The following is a 27,251-nucleotide window of genomic DNA, read 5'->3' as shown; positions in this document are numbered from 1 at the left end:
TAAGACAGTCCTACCTATCCTCACATATTGGCAGCAACATCCAACTTGCTGCTCAAACGTTGTTTGCCTATCACTGTGAGTGACTGTCTGGTTAGGGCATATGGCTGTAGCCTTTGATTCTTCAACAGGCTCCCAAACAGCCCTTGAAGGACTGCGGCATACCTTAAGCGAACCCCTCCCTTGCTGCGTTGATGCCTTAGGGCATATGATAGTCCTTAGCTGCCCTATGCAAGCCCAGCTGTGGTGCTATGGCCTGCAGCCTAGCACAACAGCAACTTAACATGTCTAGAACAGCAGCGTTTAGGATTCCAATAACAGCTCTCCTCCTGTACCTATGGCCCACACAAACCCATAGATAAGCTACCTTAAAACTGCCCCACAGATCTGCGTTATCCTTTGTTGAAACTCGACCCTCAAGCCAGCTCTTCGGCCACCTAACAGCAGCTCATATATCCTTCCATGAGCACTTAACACAGTCCCCAAACTGCCTCGCTGTGGTAGCCTCTTTGCTGCGTCTTAGGGCTGTCCTCCATGACTAGAAACCCTTCCATAACAGCGTATAGGGTTAGGGCATCATGACTGTGTTTATCTATGAATAGACTGCGGCTAGGGCATGTTATTACATCAGCTATGGCTCCTCCAAAGCTGGGCTATAACCCTTCCTTAGATCTGTGGCTAGGGCTCCAAGATTAGGGCTACCTTGCTGCGTATTGAAGCTCCCCTAAACAGTGGATAGATCTCCCTTTGAACTGTGGCCAAACCTTCACAAGACCTGCGGCTAGGCTTCATTATGACAGCGGCTAGGGCATCCTTCTTTTGCTGCATATAGGGTCTCCTTCTAGACCTGTGTTTAGGGCTTCATCCTCTTAGATTTCTCTTGCCACTAAAACCCAAAACAAGTGGAGAGAAATCAAGAGTGAAGTGTGTGTCTAAATGACTATCAAGCCATCTCCTTTTATACTAAAACGTTGAGCACAAGTGGGGGTTGTTTGGTCGCTGTCCGACCTTGACGAATTGTCCCATAACACAAATAAATTCATATCTCCATGAATACTTATCGGAATTGGATGATCTTTAGATCAATCCTACACCTGAGTCCAAGAAAAATATCAGCTGCCATAAATAAGATGACCCACATGGAGTTTGGCCCTAGTTGCCAATTTTAACATCTACTCATCCCTTTAGCTAGTATGTTCTCAAACCATCACTCTATCCTATGAAAGGCAATAGATAAAAAAACAGGGAACTACTGTGTTTGAGAAATTCAAGGCTAAATGGCAAAGTTCTCAAGAAGTTGGGGCCTTCTTCTCCTAGCAAGTTCGTGAATGGCACTCAATCAGGTTGATCCTCAAACAACAACTAATCTATGATAAATAAGACTTGTAAACACACTTAAACCTACAACAAGAGATGTATTTTGTTAATGCAATAATGTGAGTATGGCTGCTTTGCAGTATATTGAAATGTGGCATATATTGACTATTTGACTTGTACTAATGATCAGCTGATATAACTACACTAAGACATCATTAAGATCTTTAGAAAATAGGTAATACAACCTTAAATAACAGTGAAGAATACTTATAAACAGAGGCTTCAAAACTAGCTCTAAAATTTCTCCATACAATGACCAAGAAATTAGTTTCATAACTAGTTTTAAATCTGAATGTACAAGGTGCAATCAGAGCATATAAACATGAAAGATGTGATAATAAACTGCATGAAAAAGAAAATAGTTACTAGATTAACACACAACATTGAAAGAGTGTTTTTGCTTGAGTGGTGGGGGCCCTTCCACTACTCAACAAGTACACTTAACTTAAGATCAGAGGTTGAAACTTTAAAAGCACTCCTTAAATTGATCAAAATGACTAATAACAAGCTGCAATCCCATTCCAAGCATATACACTTAACTTAAGATCAGAGGTTGAAAGTTTAAAAGCACTCCTTAAATTGATCAAAATGACTAATAACAGGCTGCAATCCAATTCCAAGCTTTCAAGGCGAAATATGAGTTCTCAAAATAATAACATGCTTTGGCAAGCCAAATTTTCTTGCCTTTATAGGAAAAATTCAACAACATACCCAAAAATCTTGTTGTAAATTAATTACAGCCTATTTTAGGGATGAGATCTGATCCAATTGATCTTGCTGCGTTTTAGTTGCCAAAGTGCCTGCATTGACCGCACATTGATTGGGGGTCTCAGAGCTGTTTTGGGACAAGCAAGTAGGAGACTCACCATCTCAGGATACTCACGATCAAAACCCATGTTCTAGATTTTACTTAGACTGCCTGCAAATATAACAATGAAGGATGATTCACGAAATATATTAAAATCTGTGATTCTGATTTTTCACTGGTTTTTTTGCTTCTATTACGTGAATGCAGTGCCTAAGGTTGTGGCAAATTGCAATGATTTGCTTTGAATTTAAGATAGTGTTTATTGTCTCACTCTTTGTTGCATGCTTGCTCAGCTTATTTTTGTATTGAAGTTCAATGTACTGCAGTGAAGAGTATTAAGTTCGAATAGCTACTCGAGTAAGCAGTTCATATTTATTGTCAACATCACCAGACTACCACATAGCTTGTTTGTTTGTGTGCAGACTTTCTCCCATTGTGCAAGTCATTTATTGAGCCATTCAATGATTAAGAAATAACATGTCTGTTCTGGGTTGAGAAAAAAAAATTACCATTTTTGCATTTTATTCTATATTTTCTACATTTGAATAAATTTTTTAATCCTTTGATTCTAATTATGTAGGGATTTATTGATTCAGGGTGTAGCTTGCACAATGGCATTTGTTTTTGGCTACACAGCTTCAGTTTTGACAACAGCTGTTATTGGAATGGTGGTTCTGTGGATAGATGGTAGCTTTTGGATGACTAGCTTACTGATTATAGCAGCAGGTAATGCAAATTTGCAAATGTTTATACCTTACGTAATTTGACTTGATTTTTTTCATTTTGATTCTAGAGATCAGGCAGAGATACCATTAGCGTTTCATCCAGTTTGAACATTCAAATCAATGTCTTTACCATCAGTTTTTTGATCCTTTATTTTTCTTTCTCCTGCACGCATATCCATTCCATGCAGCAGCAAATACCTGGTGTTAGTTGTATTTTTGAAGTCTGAAGCTGTTCTGTTTTACTAGTTAGCCAACTCATTAAAAGTCATGGAGAAATTCTTTGCTGTGATGTTTGTCTGCATTTTTTTTAATATGTCAGGTTAATATTGAAAATTGAATTATAGCTATATAACCTTGTTAGAATGTTTATTGGACAGGTCTTACTTTTGCTCTGAATCATGAACATCTAGCACTGCTGATTACAATTATGTACTCTATCTATTCTGCTAAATTTCATGTGGGATGGCTTGGCATGGTTCTGTGCATGAACCTGGCTTTCATATCTAGTGACATTTTGAATTATTTTCTAAAGAACAATGCAAATGAAGCTAAAGAGAGAGGTTTTAATCCACAATCTGAAGGGACTAATGGCAGAGGAAGAAATTTCTCTCATGCATTTGGATACAGTGGTCCTCATGGTGAAGAAGGTAATTTTGCTTCAGCCAGACAATTTGGTGAAAGCTCTCAGTACAGTCAGTCTGGAGATAGTGAAAGAGGGCCCTCAACCAGTGGCCTGGCTGGAGGAGATCCATCTTCTGAAGAGGAAGTATTCCGACTATTAGATAGCCCTGATCACTATGCGGTGCTGGGTTTATCTCGTTATGAGAACATAGATGTTACTGTCCTCAAAAAGGAGTACAGGAAAAAGGTAATTCATGTTGCCTTGCATTACCCATGCGAAGTAATCAACCCTAACTTTATTTTACCAACTTGGAAAATTTGCTAGGGTATGGAATCAGTGTAAAATAAGAACGTGGTTTTATGCCAACTTCATGGAATGCAAGCATTACAATTTTTCTTCACCTGATTGGACAGGCGATGCTGGTTCATCCTGACAAAAATATGGGCAATGTAAAAGCTGAGGAAGCGTTTAAGAAACTCCAAAATGCATATGAGGTTAATTTTCTCTTTTAGTTGGCCATTTGGTGAATATTTTTTGATGAATTGGCATTTAAATTTCATGAATTTATACACAGGAAATATGATTGTTATCTCATTGTTTGGCGCATAGTAAAATGAGTTTCTCAAGTCAAGCATATAAAACATATTCTCAGGTTCTATTGGATTCAGTTAAGAGGAAAATTTATGATGATGAATTGAGGAGGGAGGAGCTAGTCAGTCACCTTCGCAGGTTTAGAAGTGGTGTTCAAAGGGTAAGTTGATTCTGTAGAATTGTCAATTATGAATAGGATTGAATACGTAACTTTTTATCTAAATATTTTATCTGTTTTCTATAGACGGGGGATTAAGCATGTGTGAAAGTAGGATTATTGAATCTGTTGTCACTGCTTTGGAAGAATGATATACAAAATTTTATGTTATCTACCTTCCTTTGATAAGTAATTATAATAAGAGTGCTAGTTTCATAAATCTAGTCTTGCCATACCTCACATCCAGAGAATTTTTCAGACAGGAATTGAGTGACTTGCATGGAAGGTTTGAGCACCTTCTGGGATGAAAGATATTTGGATTCATGGTTGGTTCATTTCATTACTGTATTTTTAAGTATTTTGGGTATACATTACAAACCCACCCAGCTTGGTCTTATCTTAGTCGTAATAGCGCTGTTAGAGGTTCAATTTTTTAGGTGTTTTGAGATTGTGTACACCCACAAAACAAAGAAGTAGCTTAAGGTGTGACTCTGTGGACCTACTGTCATACGAATGGATATCAAGGTAGCTTATACTAGTCATTAGCTGCCTCATACTGCCTCAAAAGTTATGACAATACAGGTATCGAGGATTGGTTTTGGCTGTGCACTGTAAACCAAAAGATGTGACCTCACTTTGTTGTATCTGCACCAATGTGATGATTACTGATGTTTGTAGCATTAGTTGTTTTTAATCTTTCAATTAACAGGTTGTCTCATGGTGGGATAGTCAAGACATGTCTGATTGGTGGTCATGCTCTTCTGTTTTTTCTGAATGGTTGCTCAATATAGTCTTTTACATGTTCGGAATCTGAATTAGAAGCCATCTATAGACCTCACTGCTTCTGTTCAGTGATGTTCTTCTGAGTGAAAGAGGAAAACATCGCTTTGGCTTCATCCATAAGAGGTGCCTCCTATGGATATCTATTTGTTATTTTCATAATTCTAGTTGCATACTGGGAAATTTTTATATTCTATTTACTCTGTGTACCTTGAAATATTAATGTTAAGCATGCCTGATGCACTCCAGTAGATCCTTTTCTTTCTTTTTAAGAAACGTTAGTTATATTTGCGTCACATGCCAAGTGGATCCCAAACTTAGTTGCACAGGACAGCCAACTCCACTTTGGTCATGGCTTATAGTGCTTCCCAAATTCCTTCATTGATCTTATTCTGAATTCTTCTGTTTTGTGGCCTAGCTTTCACTATCGAGGAAAAAGATCATGTATTTCTTATTTTCATTGGTGAGATGATTCATATTTTATGTTGTATGCTATTTTAGTTTCATGAAGATATTGCTTCATTAATAATTGTCTGTTGAAAGCAGTTTAATCTTTGCCCCAAGTTGATGGTGGGTATGTGTTTTTTTGACCATCTTGTGTAGTTTGTGTTGAGCTTGAATTAAAAATGTAGAAGAAGCCTCTATACCAGTACTGAAAATTTATTTAAGCTTTATATTGCCCAGTGAACCTTATCATTCCTGAATACATCTATTATTCACATTTTCCTGAAATTAAAATACTTTTGGTTCTTGGTTCTTTTATTGGCATGGACAAAGACTTTTGTATAACGGATGGATTCAGGTTTTGTTTATCATACCTGTCTTGTTCTCCCTTATTTTGCAGTCTCTTTTTATGCTTCAGTCTCAGACTTTCATCCAATGAGTCTGCCTCGGAATAGTTCATGAGTTTTTTTAGTCCATATGCAATAAATTTTGGTGACAAATGTCTTATATTCTCTCTTTTCTAATTTTCATCCAAAAAGAAAGTACATATACATACCATATATGCTTCCCGCATATCAATATTATCACAGGGATTGAACTTATATCAAAAACATCAAAATATTCATGCCTCATGCCTGAAGTGATCACTGTACATGTCTTTATAGTCCTCCAGAATACATAGAACTGTCATTTATATGTGTGTGTGTATTTATCTTTTCCCAAAAAGAAAAAATCCTTATATTTCATATAATAGAAGTATACATGTTCTGGCTTTTCATAAGGCTTGACTTAGCCAGTTCTGGCTTCTCCCGTTCTTTTCATTACTGACAAAATACAGAATATCATATTATCCATCTTTCTTCTGTCTTTTGACAAAAAATACAATTCTATGTCAGGAAAAACCACTGTGACGTCATTCTCCAGTCCTTCGACAAAAAACGTCTGTATCAATATACTATTGTCACATGTTGCAGGCTTGTGCTAATGAAGAAATTTTATATATATGGACATCCATTGCTTCAGTTGTTTCTCCATCGAGTCTCCCATATGCTGAAGGTTCCAGCCTGAAGCTCCAGTGCGTCTTTGGACAAGCTTTCTGCTGCTTCATTTAACTCTCTATAAATGTGTTTGAACTTTGAACTATAGCCAATCAAATCACTGTAGTGATTCCTGAATGGTCTGTAGAAGTGAGGATAGGTGGAGGTTTTCCACTGTGATCTGTTTGTTAGCCCATATGATAACAAGCTGAGAATCACTGAATACCTGCATCTTTTTGATTCCTTTGTCTTTAGTCACTTCCGGAAGATACAAATAGGCCCAAGAACTCCGCCTTATTGTTTATGCCTCTACTGTAAGCGTACTGAACATGAACAGTGTGGTTATGAACCAGGAAAAGGACCAGTCCAGACTCCAATGTCACACATAGGAGGGTCTCCCTGACATGCCCTGTCAAAAAAACCCCAAGGAATGTTTGTGTCAATAGCTGGCTATACTGGAATCTTTTATATACATGTATGTATGTGTATTACAGAGTCTCATTTTTAACAGAAAAGTGTCATACAGAATTCAAACAATCTGATGTTGTGCCACAAACCGATGGTAAAAGTCCAGTACCGAATTAAGGTAAATAGGAACATGAACCATCCACATAATAAAAGAGAAAGAACAGTTTACTGATCAGTCCAGAGCTGAAAGTGTGATCTCAGAAATCTGTCCATCTTTGGATTCCAACACATGCCACACACCTACGCTAAGCTGTAGACCATCTTTAGGTAGGGCATCTGCTTCCATATTTATCTGTAGACATGAGTGAATGAAATTGAATTAAGAAATAGAAGTAACTTTAAAGCTCAGATCTCAGCTTAATTGTTGGATTCACTACCAAGGCTTTCTCAAATTTGCAGAAGAGTGAGTTATTTAAACATTGTACCCGCCCGAGGCATGCCCAACAGATAGACGGATTGCCCAACTTGCACCATCAAAAAACCCCCAGGCGCCAGACTTGTCAGTATGTTCTTGGAGAATTTTGTAATGCCCCGAATTTTGATTTTTCACTTGAGGAGGTCAGCATTATCCGTGGGGTGGTGCTAAGCGTAGCACAATTTTGTAATCTGGGCATTGGAGACATTTTTGGCATTGGGACTTAGGAGAAATATAAAATTACAGCTCTAGTGGAATGTGGGGGCCACAAGAGAAGTAAATTTGACCCAACGGTGCAATTCACACTTCCTAGAGGAGAGAGAGAGATAAATGGTGCAAACTAGTGGAGAGTGTGGGCCACCAAGGAGGAGAGGGACAGCAATTATAAATAGAGCATGGAGACTCTCATTTGGACATCTTGGATCATTTTAACTTTAATCACTAGTTCTCTTGAGCTGCTAAGCCAAGACAACCCATGTTGTTTAGCACAAGGATTTCCCGAGCGGGAATTCCACCCTCATTTCGGAGAACTTTGAGTGTCTCCCTAGTGAGGCAATTTGGGGAGCTCAATTCAGAGTTTCCATTGGGCATATTTATAGTCATTTCCTTCAGTTGGAGCGAGTTTCCCTTGGGCGCAAGAGAGAAATTCATGGCTCTTGGAAGGGCCAGCAAAAAGGGGAATTTGGGCCAGCCAATTAGCAGAGAATTATTCCACAAAGAGGGCTGGAGTTTCTTGTCAAATTGCAGGTCTGTTGGTGAGGCGTTTGGGAGAGCTGAGCTGCTCCAATTCTTGGCTTGCGCAGGGGCTCACTAGGCATTGTTGCACAATCACTTGGGCAAGGAGAATCTATGGTGTGGCTACAGAGGAATAAGGGAAATTTTGGGAGGAAGTAACCTGGTGGGAAGGAGATTTTCTAGGAGAGATTTGGAGCATTTTGTAGCAAATTTCATCTACAGCCAGTTTTGCTAACTAGTTAGAGGGCCACGCCAAATTGGGGTTGCCAAGGCATGTTGGATTCAACCCAAACCCTTTCTGGGTTTTTGTGGGTTTTATGAGAGGAGGCTAGGATTAATTTTGCAATTTTTTTGAGCAATCCTGAGGGTAGAATTTTCAGTTCCATTCAACAATCAACAATAGAAATGGTTGGAGGAGGGTGTTGTTTATTCTGGGACCATTTCTACCACCTGGGGTCGTGAGATATTTCTGGGTTTTGTTGAATTGGTGTAGATCCTGTGGCTAATTTCTCAGAATTTTTGGAGAAGTTTGGAGGGTTAAATCAACAGTTCCTTTCCAGTGGCAACAACAGTTTTTCTGGGTGGACGCAGATTTAGTAGCAAAGCCATTTTCAGCATTTGGGTACCATCATATTCACCTAGGATCTTGCCTTGCTTGTTGTTGCAAGCCAAGGTTCTATCTTTCTTGTCATCTGATCTACTCAGTCTCCACATTAATAAAATGGCTCAGTTATTTGCCCTATTTTTTGTGTTTTATTGATTGATGCATGTGTGGAAAAATATATTTGCCATAGTTTAGTTCATGCATCTATTATCTGTTGTAAATCTCCATTTGGGACATGACAAATTTGTCTCTGCAATTTGACCTTACTATGATATTTGAAACTGTAAAAAATGGACTTGCGTTGAACTGCAAATTATAATGGAGGAATAAGTATGTCATAAAAGGCACTAGCATTTCTAGCAAGTTACACTCCCCATTGAGGTTTGACGTTAGGACGAGACGTGAAATTGTTAAAAAGGGACTACTTTGAGCTGCACATTGGAATGGATGAATACATCTGTCCTAAAAAATACTAGTGTTTCTAGCAAGCCAAATTCTCCATGCTATTGTCAAAATAAGGGGTTTGAAGCCTTTTAACTGCGGCTTTGTTTGTTAATATTTGAAAAAATCAACAATTGTTTCACCTCGCCAACTTCCTGTGACATTAATTCACTATGAAAATCAATAATTGTATGAAGTCTTATCCAAATCAAGGTATGAAGTCTGGGCTCATTATATTTTGAAGCATTTGAATTCTTTAAGACTTTTTGGTACCTATTCATGCAATGTTCTGTGGCTCCCTTATGTGAGCTTTGTGCCAACTTCTTGTGACATTAATTCACTATGGAAATCATGTGTCATGCGACACCTTATCATTATGAATGATCTTTGTGGCATCAAGTTTCTTTGGGAAATGTGCGAATTCTGTGGAATCAAGTGAGTCGAATTCTGTAGCGTACAAGTTTGTGAAGCCTTTCTGTGATTTTCTTACTTTGTTGTGCAAGCTTCTACACTACGTGAGTTTCCTATGACCTTATTATTAACCTCTCTATGGCATGGTCTGCGAGCTCTGAGGCTCTTGTTATGAGAGCTTCTCTGTAATTGTGTGAACTATCTGTATGTGAGTTCTATGGTCATATATGTATGAATTTTGTGACTCCAAAGACTCAAGTTCTACGACTCATTATGTGCTAGATTTGAGTATTCATATCTCTATCATTCAAGACATTGGTTTTCTGAAGCATAAATGAGAACGTGCGACTTCCTTTCTCTGCAAGATAATGTGAGTGTTGTGGGTTCTAAATGCAAGTCTAATCTCTGTGGACTGAATTGTTTGTGCGATCCAAGTAAAATAAGTCTCTTTGTCTTGCGAGATAATATTATATCTGAAATTGCATTAAAATCTGATTTCTACAAGAGGACTAAAGTCTACTAATTCAAGAAACTATAAGGATCTGATTCTAAAGTCATTCAAACCTATTATGTGGATGAATTCTGTGTAATTATATGGCATTTCATGACTCTATATTCGAACTCTATGTTATGACCAGATGCATGATATCTCTACCCAAACATCACTCATTCTTTGGCATCCAAATGATCTCTGATTACCTTGTTATTGTTCTTTGAATCTATGCCTCTTTTTCATGTGAGGATCTCTCATGCGAAGGAGGACTGTGACATTCATGATTGATTTGCGGCTAGTCATATTAAATGCTAATGATGTTAGCTCTGTCTAGATTCTAGAAGAAGGACGATACGCATTGCAGAAGCCGACTCACCTATTCCCTCTTTCACCGCCTTTAGAACGATTGAGAAATAATTTATTTGGTATGACATTACACTTTAAGAATTGAATAGGTCTGGAAGCTTCTTCAAATAGGACTAAGACTCCTTAAATTCAAAGGATCGTTGATCTTTGTGAAATAGGAAGGATTGAAGCTCCTTCTAATTAGATATATCTTTATTTGTGTCTTATCTCTATCTTATGATGAACAAAAGCCGACCATTTGTACTAAGACTAGTTGAAATATGAGGAATTGAATTCTCTCAGAGGTATATTTGATGTCAAGAATTTGTTGTGGAGGAAGGGTTGGTCCATGGATTTGAGGAATGTTGAGGTATGTATTAATCCTTGATAATCTTAAATCTTGATGAAAAGCTCCTCTATGTTATATCAAGGAAATTGTGTCCTGGAAGAAGCCACAAATATGAATAATCCTCAAGGTTTGAACTGTAAGAGAATAATGAACATCTCTGTCAAGAATCTTGACTACAATGGAGAGAAGGGCCAAGTCCCTGTGTTATCTCTGTGGAAGGAGAAAAGTCTAAGTTTGCTAAAATCGAGCTACAAGTTTGACATACATAACCATAAGATCTCTAAAAGGCATTAAGAAGTGATCAAAGTTGCAAGTCTGGTATATCTTAAAATGAGAAGCCTTCACATTGGTGTGTAAAGCTGAATGTTGAATCTATCATATGTTGTGATATTGTTTGAAGTCTTTACTATCACAAAAGGGCCATATTCCCTCTGAATAAATATCAAAGGTCGTTGATGCCATCTATTGCTATTTGAGACATTAAAATCCTAGCAAGGGTTTAGCTATAGGATTTGAAGACAAAACCCTAGGACTAATATGAACATTGAGAACAAAGATGATGAAGTTAGAAAAGGAAGACCTAGGGTTTGAGGACAAAACCCTCGGACTGTTGGAAACAATAATGAATGTCTAGGGTTTGTACACTCTAGATCAATCTTGAAGAATTATCAATTTTAACCCTATCAAGTCAAAAGGGATTGATTGCTTCTGCTTGAAAGAAGAAACTATTGCTTCTAGAAGATTTGACATATTGACGATGAGTATGATTTGCAAGTTGAATGTAAGAAGGCTAAAGATTAAGAGGTTGCTGTCATGTTCTCAAAAGATAAGTGTCTTTAATTTCTTTTAGGTCAATAAGATGATGTGGATTTCTTGATGAAATGAACTTCTTGATGATGTGGACTCCTTGTTATGGACTCCTTGACAATGTGGATTTCTTAATGATATGTACTCCTTGTTGATGATGTGGACTCCTTGATGATGTGGAGTGCTTAATGATGATATGGACTCCTTCATGATGTGATGATGTGGACAAGATTAACTCTTTGATGAGTTGAACGAAAGGGAGCCGGCATATTCTCAAGAGATAAGTACTTTTTTTATTATTTTTGTTATTGGTCTTTTAATTATTATTAGTCTTTTGTCTTTGTATATCTTGCTTGGATGGATTAGTTATTCCATTACCTCTTAGTGAGGATTGCAGGTTCATAATGAAGATTGCCAGTGCAGTGGCAACAGATGAAAGATGGAAGAACAAAGACAAGAAGACCTGTGATTGGATGAGCTTTTGGACATAGAGGGAGTAGATAAGATCGTCGTGATTGAAGCTTTGTTTAATCTAAGGAGAAAATAAGTTTGTTGTGACTACTAAGATGAAGAAGGCTAGAAGTTTTTGAAGAACGACACTGATCCAAATCTGTATAGATGAGTATGCCATGTGTTGATGATATCTTTCTAACAAAAGATGAGGACCTCTATGACCAGTGTAAGATGGAGCTGAATGATGGATCATGAAAGTGTGACATCCTTGTTGATATTTGGCATGATTTGGAAAAGTTGAAAGACTTTATGAATCCTTCTATCACTTGTTGAATTTTTTGATGCATGAATTTGTTCACATGAAAAATGGAAAAGCACTTCTGAGCGTTGTGGTAGCTTGGATAACATTGATGTTTTTCTTGCATAGTTGATCTGTGAAGCAGTTGTAGCAGTTTGCTGGCTTGTGTGATCTGGTATTGGAATCAATCATGGACTAAGGTATGTCTCCAGTGATGATATGAGGCTACATGGGTATATAGATGCAGATTTGGTGTTACAAACAGAAAGAGCACATCAGGGTGCTGTTTTAGCCTCAGATTTGCCATCATTTCCTGGATGAGTAGGAAGCAGGGATCTATCACTCTTAGTATAGCTCGCTGTGAGGCCGTGTGGCTACAGAAGCTCCTTGCAAAGCTGTTTGATCATGTGCTAGGTACAACCGTAATATACTGTGACAATCAAAGCTGGAAATGTGGTTGATTTGTGAAGATGGTTGCTGATGTTTGCTTCTATAAGAGGCCACATATTGTATTTGACCGTGGTTATTGATTGTTCGCTTCTGTGAGAAGCCCCAAATGAAGTTGAATGAATAGGTGGATGTTTTTGTCTGCTAGAATGATTGATAAAGTGTTGAAGTTCGCCATGGCTACTTTTCTGCTGTTGAGCTGGTTGCTGATGATTATGTGAATGGCTAAGAAACCCTCCTTGAGAGGGAACACTGCTGATTGAGAACATTGAGCATATCCCTTCCCCCAGTCTTTTAACTAGCCATGGACTTGGTGGGGGGGGGGGATGAGTAGTGAGGCTCCTGGGTGTGAGGGTACTCCTTGAAGCCATGTACTTGGCTGAGTACATGCCCCAACATGCATTCTACCTGCAAGTCAGCTTTGTATCATTATTGACCTAGGGCCATATTGAGATGGTTAAGCTTGTTGGGATTGCCACCCATCCGGCTAGTGGGTGAGGAGACTTGGGTGTGTGTGATTTTTATCAAGGTTGGACACAACTGCTATAGACTTAGTTGTGGTAAATTGATCTCCCCTAAGTGTTGGATGCAGGTGTTCTACCACTTGATCGCTGAGGATGGGTGAGAATCAGTCTGTGGACATAGGGTGTGTGATCTTTACCAAGGTTACATATCACTGTCATGGTCTTGGTTTTGGTAAATCGAACTCCCCTATCATCGGTTGTGGATCATTCTTCTTCTATGGATCGAAACATCATTGTTCAGCTGAGATGAGATGATGATGCAACTATCAACTTTCTCTATGATGAGACATGTACATCTGAGATGAGATCTATGACATACTTCTTTAGGTCATAAAGGTTGAACTGGAGACCAGTAAGGTGTGTGTGATCTTTGCTAAGGTCAAATGTGACTGCCATGGAGTTGGTTGTGGTAAATCGATCTCCCCATCATTAGTTGTGGATCAAGACATCATTGTTCAACCGAGATGAGTTTTGTGGTGCAATCAGAAGTATGCCTCCTTGGTTGAGAGGGAGTGTTGAAATTGGATTGTGATGCTATTTGCTTTCCTTATGATGAGACATATGAGAGAGAATGAAAATACGTCCTTGGCTAAGAGGGAGTGTTCAAAATTGTAGCCATGTTTGGCATTTTCATCATGTGAAGAATTTGATAATTTGAATTTAAATTTGCCTCCAAAATATGTCAAAATCAACCTCATGCTATTTCAAGTTTATATAAAGGAGACCTCTCCTCATTTGCACATCATTGAATTTGTCTTGTATATCTCTGATCCAACGAATTTCAAAAGGAGAAAAGGGGGGCCAAAATTTGAGGAGGGTTTGAGATTTCATCTTATTCTTGGATATTGGTTTGGCTATCATCTTGATGTTGTTTTTGATGTATTGATGAATTATGAACTCTCTTTCTCTCTCCCTCTCGCATAAGGAAGATTTTTTGGGTTTTACCCTTGTGGGTTTTACACTGGCCTCAAGCCTAATTTCTGTGTCTCTTGTCTCATGGTTTCTTTGTTATTTCTCTACTGCTCTTTAATGGTTGTAATGGTTGATATTTTCTTCTGTATACATGCTTAATGATTAGATGAATGCTATATGTGAATTAACGATCATTGAAAGTAGTTATCATGTAGAAGAAAACTAATTCCACTCTATGTCCTAGAAAATCAACAAATCTTAATAAAATGCAAAGGCTATTTGCATTAGTTCATTAGATGAATCTCAATCATTTATTCAAAGGATGTTGAGATCTAATCTCAATCGTTAATCACTTTGGTGTTTAGGGTTATGGATTCGATCAATAACTTAAACTTATAAAAGGAAGGCTAGACTAAAGGAGAAGACACATCTTGAGCACAAGACATAATGAGAGTGAGATCTCAATGATTAGGAGGAGAAGGACTTCCATTCAAGTGTGTGCAAGGTTTTGTGGAAGAGTGCAAGGGGAAACAAGGGAGGGAGATCTAGATCAACCAACAAGATCGAAGGACAATTCTACAGAGGGGTTTGATTAGTTGGGATATCTCTAGGGTTCTTGTTGTAGTTGTATTTTCCTCGGTGAGCCATCTTACCATGAAGGGAGCCCTTGTAAGTGATTGGTGTATTGATTTAGCTTTCACTATTTATTTTGTTTGCGTGTTATCATCCTAGAAATGCAGGGGAGGGTAGAGTATGTATGCCGTCATAGACTTCAACAATCAACTCACTGTGTAGAGGTGGGTCCTTTGTGCCACACACAAGGGGGTATCATACACCAATTTGGTATTTGGCTTGGATGTGATCTTAAAATTGGAGTATTATTACTATATTTAGTAAATCTGCATAATAAATATTTTACCGCAAGGAAATTTTTTAAGTAGTAATTGGCTAGGTTGCTTGGGTTAAGAAAAATTGATATGGTATCAAATCTTTGAATAGGATCTAGATTTAAGTGGTAGTAGGTTGAGTATGTGCACAGTTGCGCCGTACGATTGCATGGTTGTATGCACAACAGAGTGCAGGTCGTTAGGGAAAAAAGTTGGTTGTATGGGAAACAAAGAAAATTTGGACACACAACAAAAAGGAGTTGTCATACAAAAGGATTGTATGTGACCGTACTCATTGAAGCAAACAAATTGCAGTGTATTAGGAAGACAATTAAAAAGTTAAGAGAGCAGGTCAATTAATGGCTGATAATTGAAAATAAAACAAATAAAATTTTTGAGTGTGATAGTCGATTGACAACAACTAGGAGCTGCTTCCACAAAGGAGTAGCCGAGGGGGACAAAAAAATCCCAACTATTAGGTTGCACATCTAGGAATAAGAAGTTCTAGTCACTTGAGCAACCAAAGATTAGGTAGCAACAAGTTGTTGGTAGTCGCCAGGACGTGTTGTAAAGGGACAAACTCAAGAGATAGAGCTACTAACAAAGAAGTTCCATGGGTGGAAAAGGCGGGGAGATAGAGTAGTTGGTGTTGCGAGCTAGAGCAAGTGACAGTCCAATTATGCAAAGAAAGTGGGTTGCAACCAGCAAAGGTTGTGACAGGAGTCGATTGACACTTACGACAAGCCAGTTGTGCATGGAAATCAACCATGGGGTTGTATGGTTGAGTCGATAGCTGCGACTAGATGCATAGGGGTCATCGAAAGTAAAAAAGAAAGATATAGTTTGACAGATCGAACTTTCTAAGAATCATATAAGGGCCGTACAAGGTGCATGTGACAATAAGGGAGGAATATGTTACATGCAACAATCACAGTGTGTATGGCACTATAACAAGTATAACCAGTCAAGAAGTGCAAAAACTCATAGAGGTTGTATGTGGTGGTGACAACAGTTAGTCACAAATTTGCTTGTAGGGTTGGCAGAGGTCATCCTTTTAAGGGAGAGAGGGAGATCGTACCAGTCAAAGGTTTGGTAGAAAAATCAATTTTTTGTGATGTTTTTCAAAGTGCCAAAACACAAATCCATAGGAGATCCTTGCATATCTATAAACCAATGGATTTATTTCTTGTGGGTGCTAGAAGGACTTAGCATAGGGAAGATAAATTATCAAGTCTAGAGATGGCAACAATTTGTTTGAGATTTGAGTATAGGTTAGATGGAGCATTTGACTTTCTACCTTGGAAGGCAAGGGTTACCTTGCTACTGAAACATAATGATCTTCTATAGATTGTTGACAAGGAGATTCAGTGAACTACAAATCCAATGTAGTTGGTATCCCATAAAAAGGAGGAGATTAGAGCTCAATGGGTCGTCTTGGATGTTGTGAATCACTTGATCCCTCACTTGGTAGAGAAGAATACAATTAGGGAGATTTTCAAGGATCTAGTGGATCTGTTATAGAGTGGCAACATGAATAGGAATATGATCTTGAGAAACGAGCTTAGATCCATCTTAATGTCAAGCTCTAATAACATTATGAGTTATTTCGTGAGGATCACCCAAAGATGGGATTGACTTGCAACTATTCGAGAGAAAGTGTAGGATGTAGAACTAGTAAATATGGCACTAAATGGGTTTCCCAAGTCAAGGGAACCATTTTTCAAGGGAATTTTCACAAGGGAGAAACTTCCCAATTGGAAGAGGCTTTGGGATGCATCCAGGAAGAGTCCCAGAGAGAAGTCTAAGGCTAATAGGCAAGGAGATGGAGAGGAGAACTTGGCCCTAGTCAGTATGTCCAAGAATGGGCAAAGGGAAGGGTTCCAAGGGTAACAGTGGGAGCAATTGTGAAATTCATTACTGAAATTCTATTGCAACAACTGGAATTAATTCTTCTAATTGTAAATTTATTTAGTGGTTTATTTCTATGGCAACAACGAATTAATCACGCTGCAATATTCACAAATAAAATACTATGGAAGATAAACTGGACTCTGAGAAAACACTGACACACAAAAATATAACACGGCTATTTTTTCACAAAAGTTCTCGGAAAAACCCAATGTGGGAAAACTGATGCAGCAACTGAGGGTTTTTATTATTAAGCAGCAGTGAGAAAATTTTCTGTACAATAAATGTCGCCAAATTGGCAAATCTATCCAAGAGAAATACTAGCAAAAATTTATTAAGGGGTTTTACCCTGACTCCGAGCAATCCCAACACGTCTGACCTCTGAAAGGCTAGCTGTCCAAGTGGTTTGCGTAGGCTCTGCGTCTAGCTGTCCAAGTGGTTTTCGTAGGCTCTGCGTCACCCTAGTGCTACCTGCCACACGCACTGCTTGGAACAATTGCCAATCTAGCCGTCCTGCCTGGTGCTGACTAGGAAAATGCTTCTTCGACCCTCTGGAAAATCTTCCCAACCTCTGGAACTGGAAACATCTTCACCTTTAGCCAAATCGAATTGCCCACTTGAGGCTTTGTGCTGCGTCTATGCAACCTCTACGCAGCCTCCTAGTGAAAATTTTCGGCCTCCTCTTTCTGACTCTCCGGAATTGGAAAACTTGATTCAGACTCACCGTCTCTACGCCCCCTCTCTAGCTCGAACTCTTCCGGTAAAATGCTACTTTTCTCTGGAAAATTGAATTGCCCAAGGAAATCGATTTCAAGTGTGTTCCTCCATCTACCAATCGATGACTTCTTATAATCTCACTATGGGACTCCAACGACCAATATTTCAATGGCTGAGATCATTTCCTAGTCAATCCGTGTGAGTTTCTAGAGAAATCTCACTTTCAATTAATTACTGTTAATTAATCATTTCTAAGTGGATTTTCCTAAAACCTTTTCTGGGTTCTAGAGTCCTAGTGTTTCTTCACCTCTCCGACAACTGTCGAGACTATAATACCATCCGATGCTACAAAACTAACACTCCCTCTTAGCGAGGAGGGTGTTCTAGTGCTGACTTGCTTCCAATGCCCTGTCTCTGCATCATCCTTCATATGCTGTTGATGTATATCCACTGTAACTGCCTGTCACTGCCCACCAACCACTGCCCAACTTTGATGCTGCATCTATGCTGCTGCTGACATTGCCATACTGCTGCCAACTCTGCATTTGCACTACAACTCCCTCTAAACTATTGTTGTTGCTACGACAACTACTGCTACTGAGAAGTATTCGAAATACTGAATCAACTATTTCTGTGCTGCATCTGTCTCCTAAGCATCTGACTGCTACCAACGTTTGCACTGTCCACTCGGGAATCTGCGTTGCTGTTGACATTGCTACTAAGCCCCCTGTTTTGCTATCAACATTACTCTATGCTCCTCAACATATGATTGCTACTAGTCTGCAACTGTCACTCCAGAATTTGACTGCAGCAATTGACACTATCCATCCTGCTATTAAAAACTGTGGGCCTCTGTAGCAAGGTAGTGATCCATGAGGAAGACACCTCAATGGACCTTGCCCAAATCTGCACAACTCTGGACTATAACTCCATATCGCCCCACCTCACTCCTGGAGGTATCGCTGCAAACATGGCAATTCACTATTGAAATTTTATTGCAGCAACTGGAATTAATTCTTCTAATTGTAAATTAATTTTGCAGTTTATTGCTATGACAACAATGAATTAATCACATTGCAATCTTCACAAATAAAAAATACTGCGGAAGATAAACTGGAAACTGAGAAAACACTGGCACACAGAAAAATATAACACCATTATTTTTGGACAAAAGTCCCCAGAAAAACCCAATGTGGGAAAACTGGTGCAACAACTGAGGGTTTTTATTATTAAGCAACAGTGAGAAAATTTTGAGTACAATAAATGTTGCCAAACAGGGGAATCTATCCAAGATAAATACTGGCAAAAATTTGCGAAGGGATTTTACCCTCACTCTGAGAAATCCCAACATTGTCTAACCTCTGAAAGGCTAGCCTTCCAAGTGGTTTGTGCAGGTATGCATCACCCTTGCATTGCCTGCCACACACACTGCCTGAAACAACTGCCAATTTAGCCACCCTTCCTGCTGTTGACTGGGAAAATGCTTCTTCGACCCTCTGGAAAATCTTTCCAGTGTCTCGAATTGAAAACATCTTCCCCTTTAGCCAAATTGAATTGCCCACTTGAGGCTCTGCATTGCCTTTGCGCAACCTCATGGAAAAAATTTTCGGCCTCCTATTTCTGACCCTCCGAAACTGGAAAACATCATTCAGACTTGCTGTTTATGAGTCGCCTCTTTGGCTCAAACTCCTCTGGCAAAATGCTGTTACTCTCTGGAAAATCTAATTGCCCAAGGAAATCGATCTCAAGTGTGTTCCTCCATCTACCCATTGACTTCTTATAATCTCATTGTGGGACTCCAATGACCAAGATTAAAACTTAATCAATGTTGACATAATTTCTTAGTCGATCCGTGTGAGTTTGTAGAGAAATCTCACATTCCTCAATTAGTTATTGTTAATTAATCATTTTTCCTATGTTAGACTAAGGAAAAATTTTATTTTTGATTAATTAACTTAATTAAGGCATTTCTAGGTAGATTTTCTTGAAACCTTTTCTGGTTCTGGAGTCCTAGTGTTTCTTAGCCTCTTTGACAATTGTTGAGGCTAGAACACCCTCTGATGCTACAAAAACTAACACTCTCAACCCAAAAAGAAGGACTTGAGCAAGCTCCGTGCTTCATTTTTCCACAAGAATGGACACCTCTTGTGCGAGGAGTGCCCTAGTGCAGAGCCAAGTTCTGCCCATGGAGACCGAGATTTGCGCATGAGAAGGAGACCTCAACAAGTATATCACCAGTTCTACGAGGTCGAGTCAAAGATCAATTGAGAAACAAGAGAGTCGAGGTTTTGGAGGGTTTGAGATCAGGCCGAGCTTGGTTTAGGGCCTGGTCTAAGGCCAATGAAGAAGATTTGTGCCATGTTGTGGCCTTTGAAGGAGGCTGAGTGCCTCAATCATTGTGCATAGAAGTGTTGTGGGTGGTCGAGGGCAAGTTAGAAGGGTATCTGTGAATAGAGCTAAACACATTGCAATCCATCCTTGTGTGAATACTAAACCAAGAAGAGAAGTCGCAACAAGTAGAGGACAATTTCAGAGTTCTATTCTACATTTGAGAAGAGGCCAATTATGTCCCAAGAGCAAGGTCAAATTACTTATCTGTGCGCTGGAAGAAGAGAAAGGCTACCAAGTGTTATGTTTGTTGTTTGATTCTCTTGGTCGAGTTCTGTTTGTAAAGGAGTGGGTTGAAGCCCTAAAAGAGGCCTAACAACCTCAAGCATACCTACTCTAGGAGGCCGAAAGGTATTTGGTTTTGTGTAGGAGGTTTATGGGGGGTTGAAGCCCTAGAGGAGGTTGGAAGAGGCCTTACATTAACAAACAAGTAGGACTGAAGATATCTGGGTGCTGAACAAAGAATTGTGACAAGGCTCGCAGGCCTAGAAGGATGTCGAGAAGCCTCAAAAGCCCTAAGATCAGGGCCGAGGTGTCTTAGCCTGAGAAAGAGGTCTGCGCATGTGGTATTCTGTGAAGGAGTTGGATTGTTGGGTGCATTTGATGGGATTGTTTGGTAATGGAGCTTTGAACTATGATTTTGAAGGCTGGTAATGCAAGTGGTCTGAAGGATCTAACCATTGTGAGCAGCTGATTGGGCATAGATTAGAAAGGACCTTGATCACTATGTGATGGAGGCAAAGGACAACTAGGTGCATCAAGGACAAGAGGACGGAAAGGGCTGGAAGCGAAGGAAGTCTACAACAAGTAAGTCATGTATTTTGTTTTGGTTGTGTTGGGTAGATTGCAAATCTAATGGATTAGATCACAAGTTCTGATTGTATACTATGTATACTAGTCTTGTATCAAGGTTTTATGAAGGGCCAGGATCCCTGGTGCATGAGCCCTAATGATTCTTTGTTAATGGAATAATAAAGGTCGAGATTTGGGCCGAATATTTCTATGTACTTTATTGATTTCACTACTGTAGATTTCTATTGTGCAAAGTATTGTGTGTTGGGGTTCCAAGTGTGTTTATGTGCTTGGTTAACCATAGACCAGATCTAGGGCCTAAGGAAACTTCAACAGTTGGAAGCCAAGAATGTGCTATTTTTACTAGGACTGAAGAAGAACTTGCTCTTAGTTTTAGTGTTCAAGGACAAATGTTATGTGATTATATTCAAGAATAGGCAAGTGCTCATTCATCTAGATGAATCCTAGACATCATAGTGGTTATCAGGGTTTGGGAGAGCAACACATACATGTTGACGAGAAAACATGTTTAGGAATTGGTAGATGAGAATGACAACTTGTGTGAGCTATGGCACACTTGCCTATAGAGTGCTGCTGATTTTGAGGGAGATTGTCATTAGTCTCCTAGAGTTGAACAATGAGCAACAACCATCAAGGCATGTCTAAAGGGTGAGCCCTTGGCAAGAATGCCAAGGATGCAAGTGTCCATCATTTGTTTAGCCAAGGATATGTTTCATGACTAGGAGTTGTCTATGTTTCTTTGAGCAGACGCGAGTAACACGACAATATATGTGTAGAATAGGAGTCCCCATAGGATATTGGATGACAAAACTCTTGAGGAGGCATCCAAAAGTGTGAAGCCAAAGATAGGACACTTGAGGATATTTGGTTGTCCAATTTACATCCATGATCCCATGGAGAAGAGGATGACGTTGGAGCCTTTAGAATAGTAGGGGATATTTGTTGGTACCACGAGATCTCAAAACCTTACAAGACATTTCTAGCGTAGAGGAATACAATTGTGAGTTGGGATGTCAAGTTCGAGGAGAACTTGGCATCTAGGAAGTCTCATGAGTTACGATCAACAATGACAAAGGTAGAGGCGCTGAAACATGCAGAGACTTCCAGTTTAGGGAGTCAATCTTTTGGTGGGGAGGAGTCAGTAGCTCCTTCCAATTTTGTTAGGGGGAGAAGTTGGTAGTTTCTTTCAGTTTTTTCAGGGGGAGTCAATGGCTCCTTCAAGTTTTTTCAAAGACAGTCAATAGCTCCTTCAAGTTCTATAAAGAGGCCCAGGTTGCTTGACCAGACATTGAGGGATGCTCATGAGCATATTGAGACTCCAAAGAGCACATTCAAGAAGGGTAGGCCTCTAAGGAGGTTTTCGAAGGCCTAGGTTGCTTGACCAGACATTGAGGGATGCTCATGAGCATGTTGATACTCCTAGGAGCACATTCAGGAAGAGTAGGCCTCTAAGGAGGTTTTTGAACTACATGGCATTGATGATTAGTGTCATTGAAGAGGCAGTAGACCATGAGGTTTGGAGGAAAGCCATGGTGAAGGATGATGCATGGGATATTGTGCCAGGACTGGAGGGATGACTAGTTCCAAGTGGCTTTTTAAAAAGTACCTTCATCGCTAAGAGGGAGTGTTGATGAGAGTAGCATAGACAAAAACATATACATAGGGCTAAGTGTTTAGGCATGTGGAAGTTGCCTAATTGACCCTTAACCTTAGCAATTACTTTAATAATTAAAGTAATTGACTTTAATAAGATATAATGAATTAATATAATGAAATGCAAAGGTTATTTTCAATAATGAATTAAATGAATCTCAATCATTGATCTTAGGGGATGTTGAGATCTAATCTCAATCACCAATCACTTTGGGGATTAGGGTTGTGGATTCATTCAATAACTCAAACTTATAAAAGGAAGACCAAACTAAGGAAGATGACACATCTTGAGCACACGACACAGTGAGAGTGAGATCACAGTGATTGGGTGGAGAAGGACTTCAATTCAAGTGTGTGTAGGGTTCAAGGAAGAGTGCAAGGGGCAACAAGGGAGGGTGATCTAGATAAGCCAACAAAATTAAAGGATAGATCTGTAGAGGGGTTTGATTAGCTAGGATAACTTTGAGTTTGTTGTTGTGTTGGCATTTTCCTTAGTGGGTCATTATCCCAAGAAGCGAGCCCTTGTAAGTTTTGAAGTTATCTGAATGAAGAACCGATTTGAAGTGTATAAATCTTATGTGTGCATGTGTAAGAGGTCGTTCTATTGATTTTGCTTCCACTCTTTATTTCATTTACATGTTAAAATCGTAGCTGTGCTTTATATTTTGTAGGTTTGTGTAATAAATATTTTAGTACAAGGAAATTTGCTAGGAAATATTTACTACATTGTTAGGGTCAGGAAAATTAATAGTTTTGTTCTACTTCTTTGTATAGGGAGTGTCCACTAGTTCCTTGGATGTATCTCTTCCATATTACTTACCAAGTGAGGGTTTTGTTCCTAATATCCAACCATAACTTCAAGTTTCTTGTTGTATTAGCATTTTCCTTAGTGGGCCATTATCCCAAGAAGCGAGCCGTTGTAAGTTATGAAGTTATTTGAATGAAGAACTGATTTGAAGCGTATAAATCTTATGTGTGCATGTGTAAGAGGTTGTTCTATTGATTTTGCTTCCACTCTTTATTTCATTTACATGTTAAAATCCTAGTTGTGCGTTATATTTTGTAGGTTTGTGTAATAAATGTTTTACTACAAGGAAATTTGCTAGGAAATATTTACTACATTGTTGGGGTCAGGAAAATTAATATTCATGTTCTACTTCTTTGTATAGGGAGCATCCACTAGTTCCTTGGATGTATCTCTTCCATAGTACTTCCTAAGTGAGGGTTTTGTTCCTAATATCCAACCACATGAATATTCTGGCTTTCAGAGGAGATCAAATCTTTCAGAATGATTTCCACCATCGTTGAGTTTCCTTTGATCTATCATTTTCATGTATGATCTTATACCCTAGCCTAGGAGTATTTATTCTGTGTGAAGTGTTCTTAGATTACACTAGTTTGTCTTCTACCTGCTTAATCCTCTCATGGCTCAATTTCAAATTGGTTGTATAAGCCTCTTAGAGTTCACCTTCAATTCCATATAGGTCTAATGTAGTGTACATAACCCCAAAGCTTTAGAGCAATCACATAAAATGTAGTGCGATACCCAGAATACAAGAGAAAATAGATAAAACTTAAGAATGATCTCTTGATAACAAAGAGTAGGCAACAATGTTCACTTGTCTTTTCAAGAGAGCAACCTCCAAAGCAATATAATAACAATTCTTGACAAAGCGTTGCATGACCTTCTACCTATATATCTCTATTCATAAAGAATCTTAACTACATATGGACCCATTTATAATGAGGGCATGTTATCTAATTTGGGTGTTATTCATAAAGAGGACACTTTACAATGAGTGATTATTAAATAATTATTTCATGGGCCTTATTTAAGCAAGGTGGCCTCATACATTAATAAAGTATTCTAAAGAAGAGGGCTAGGATATGATCCTAACATCTAAGGAAGCCATTGATTTCCATTTTTGATGATAGGTGGTAGTTTTCTCTTGTGAGGTGGCTTGTACTACAACGGAAATACCCTTCTCATGAGGAATATTGATTAGATTTCCAGGAAGCTTAAATCCTTCCTAGCTTTCTACCCATTGATTTTTACCTACCCATACTCTCTCACCATTACCCACTTTATATGGTAGGAAATGCCCTATGTAGAAATTTGATAGCAACTTCTCAAGATTTCAAACTGAAAAACAAGAAAAAATTCTACTCTACTGATCTGCGGAATGGAATCACAATTTAGAACAACATGCATATACATGCAACAAGCAAAACCACAAGTACACAATGATTTATAGGGGAACCCAACTGGGAAAAACCCCTCAAGCGTCTTTGCATTAATCAGTTGAATAGAGAAACTATTACAATTGCTTGCTCCAGCTTTGAGCACAACCTGCAAAAGAATAACTGTTTTCTCTGCTGAATGAGAAACTCTGGCCAACACCTAGCCAATTATCTGCTTATCTAGCCTCCTATTTCCTTGTGCAATCCTTGAGCAAATTAACTCCTAAAAGTTAGGAATTTCTTCCTATTTGCTTGCGCAATTCCCAAGGATTGATCTCCTGATTGCCTGCAACAACTATACAACTCATGTTACACTGGCCTTGTCTCTTCCACTTCAGCTGAGGAATTCGAATTCCATGCATGCATTAGCTATTTTGGGTTGATTGTGTAGTTAACTGAGAGATCTCTGAGTTAGACTACTATCCCACTGCACAACTGTCCTTCAACCTCTATCAATAGTTAGAGGCTAGTTAACTGGATACAACTGAAAATAACTGAACTAGATTGCTAAAATTTAGCAATCAACACATGCATAATTGAACTCCAAGCCCCTAACTTGAATTTACTGAGCTAACTGAGTGACAAGATCCATGTCACACTAGTTAACTGCGTCCAAGTTGTCCTGCTGGTGTGGAAATTCGATTTACTCAATTTGACTAAGGCTAAAGTCAAATTGAGCCTTTCTTGCTATATTTTTTAACACTCCCTCTTAGCAAGAAAGGGATTTTTCACCACCCCTATCCTGCACCTATGGAATTCAAATTTACCTCTTGACAATGCCTTTGTCAAGATGTCAGCATCTTGCTCCTTGGTTGGAATGTACTGTAGCAACATAATTCTCCTCTACACATAGTCCCGCAAATGATTATACCAGATATCAATGTGCTTGTACCTATCATGAAATTCTAGATTCTCAGAGAGCTTAATGCAACTCTGATTATCACAATATATCACCTTCATATCCATCTCCTGACTGAAAAGACCCGCAAGTATTTTCCTCATCCATGTAGCCTCACATGCTGCTTGACTTGCAACCGTGTATTCAACCTCTGCTGCGCTGAGCGCCACAGACCTCTACTTCCTGCTGTACCAAGAAATAGCTGCGGACCCAACACTAAAGATACGACATGAAGTACTTTTCCTCTCTGATGGACTCCCTACCCAATCTGCATCGGTGAAGCCTTGAAGCTTCACTCTTGTTGTCCTCTTGTACCATAATCCATACTCGATAGCGCATTTAAGGTACCATAACACATGATTTGTTGCCTTCTAATACAACTTGGTAGGCCTCACCATAGTTTGAATCAACTGGTTTACTGCATAGCACATGTTAGGTCTTGTGTTCACAAGATACATCAAAGACCCCACAAGCTGCCTGTAAATGGTAGCATCAACCTCTTCACCTGAAGTGGAATTCTTCTTCCTCTAGTTTGTTGCTAAATGTGTGTCCATGGGCTTACAATTCTCCATGTGAAATCTCTGAAATATTTCAGAGGCATACTTCCCTTGAGACATAAACAATTCACCATCACCTTGCCATGCTTCCAGCGCGAGGAAGTAATGCATTAAGCCCATGTTTTTCATCTCAAATTCCCTTGCAAAATTCTCTTTGCAAGTGTGGATCAACTGCTCATCACTTGTTAATATTAAATCATCAACATACAAAACAAGAATAAGCAACTTACCATCTACCACAATGTGATAGAGGTTCGCAAAAATGAAGCCCAATCCACTTAGATATCTGTCGATCCTAGTGTACCATGCTTGGGGCACCTGTTTGAGACCATACAATGCTCTCCTGAGTCTGCACACATGTGACTCCCGATCATATGTCTCAAATCCTTTTGGTTGCTCTATGTAAATTTCCTCCTCAACAACATCATTGAGAAAGGCAGTCTTCACATCCATCTGGTAGATTTTCTACCCCATCTATGCAAGCAATGCTAGAATGGATCTGATTGAGGAATATCTTGCAACTGGTGCAAAAGTTTCCTCATAGTCCACTCCCTCTACCTAAGAGAATCCTTTGGCCACAAATTTGGCCTTGTACTTCTCGATGCTCCCATCAATTGCATGCTTCACTTTGTAGATCCATTTGGAACCAACCACTGATTTCCCTTCTGGTCTTGGCACCACCTCCCATACACTATTTTTCATGATGGATTCGTATTCTTCCACCATGGCATCAACCCAAACAGGTTGAGAAACTACTTCCTCAAATGAAGAAGGCTTTGCTCTGCCTCAATGGGCTTTGCCATTAGAGGCATGTAACCAGTGTACCTCTCGAGTCTCAGGTGAACTCCTCTACCCCCGTATTGATGTAGCAGCTCCCACATTCTCCCTAGCATCTTGCAACAATCTATCAACTTCTTTGGCTCTCTTTCTTTCGTCTCTGGAAGAGCCA

General features: G+C 39.1%; 1 protein-coding gene across 1 annotated transcript in view; it reads left to right on the top strand.

The window, feature by feature from the left end:
• Positions 1 to 27,251, top strand: part of LOC149170694 (uncharacterized) — a 121,325-nt gene that overhangs the window by 6,165 nt on the left and 87,909 nt on the right. The window contains exons 3-6 of the mRNA XM_089423988.1: positions 2,779 to 2,908; positions 3,285 to 3,775; positions 3,943 to 4,023; positions 4,182 to 4,280. Coding sequence (XP_089280114.1) covers positions 2,779 to 2,908; positions 3,285 to 3,775; positions 3,943 to 4,023; positions 4,182 to 4,280 — 801 coding nt within the window. The remainder of the gene's footprint in view (positions 1 to 2,778; positions 2,909 to 3,284; positions 3,776 to 3,942; positions 4,024 to 4,181; positions 4,281 to 27,251) is intronic.

The sequence above is a fragment of the Pinus tabuliformis genome, chromosome 4_2 (genome assembly GCF_031772625.1).
Source record: "Pinus tabuliformis cultivar Carrire ecotype Pingquan chromosome 4_2, CPIR1, whole genome shotgun sequence".
Classification (NCBI taxonomy): Eukaryota; Viridiplantae; Streptophyta; class Pinopsida; order Pinales; family Pinaceae; genus Pinus; species Pinus tabuliformis.
The sequence above is the reverse complement of the archived record's forward strand: the minus strand, read 5'-3'. Positions and strand labels throughout refer to the sequence as shown.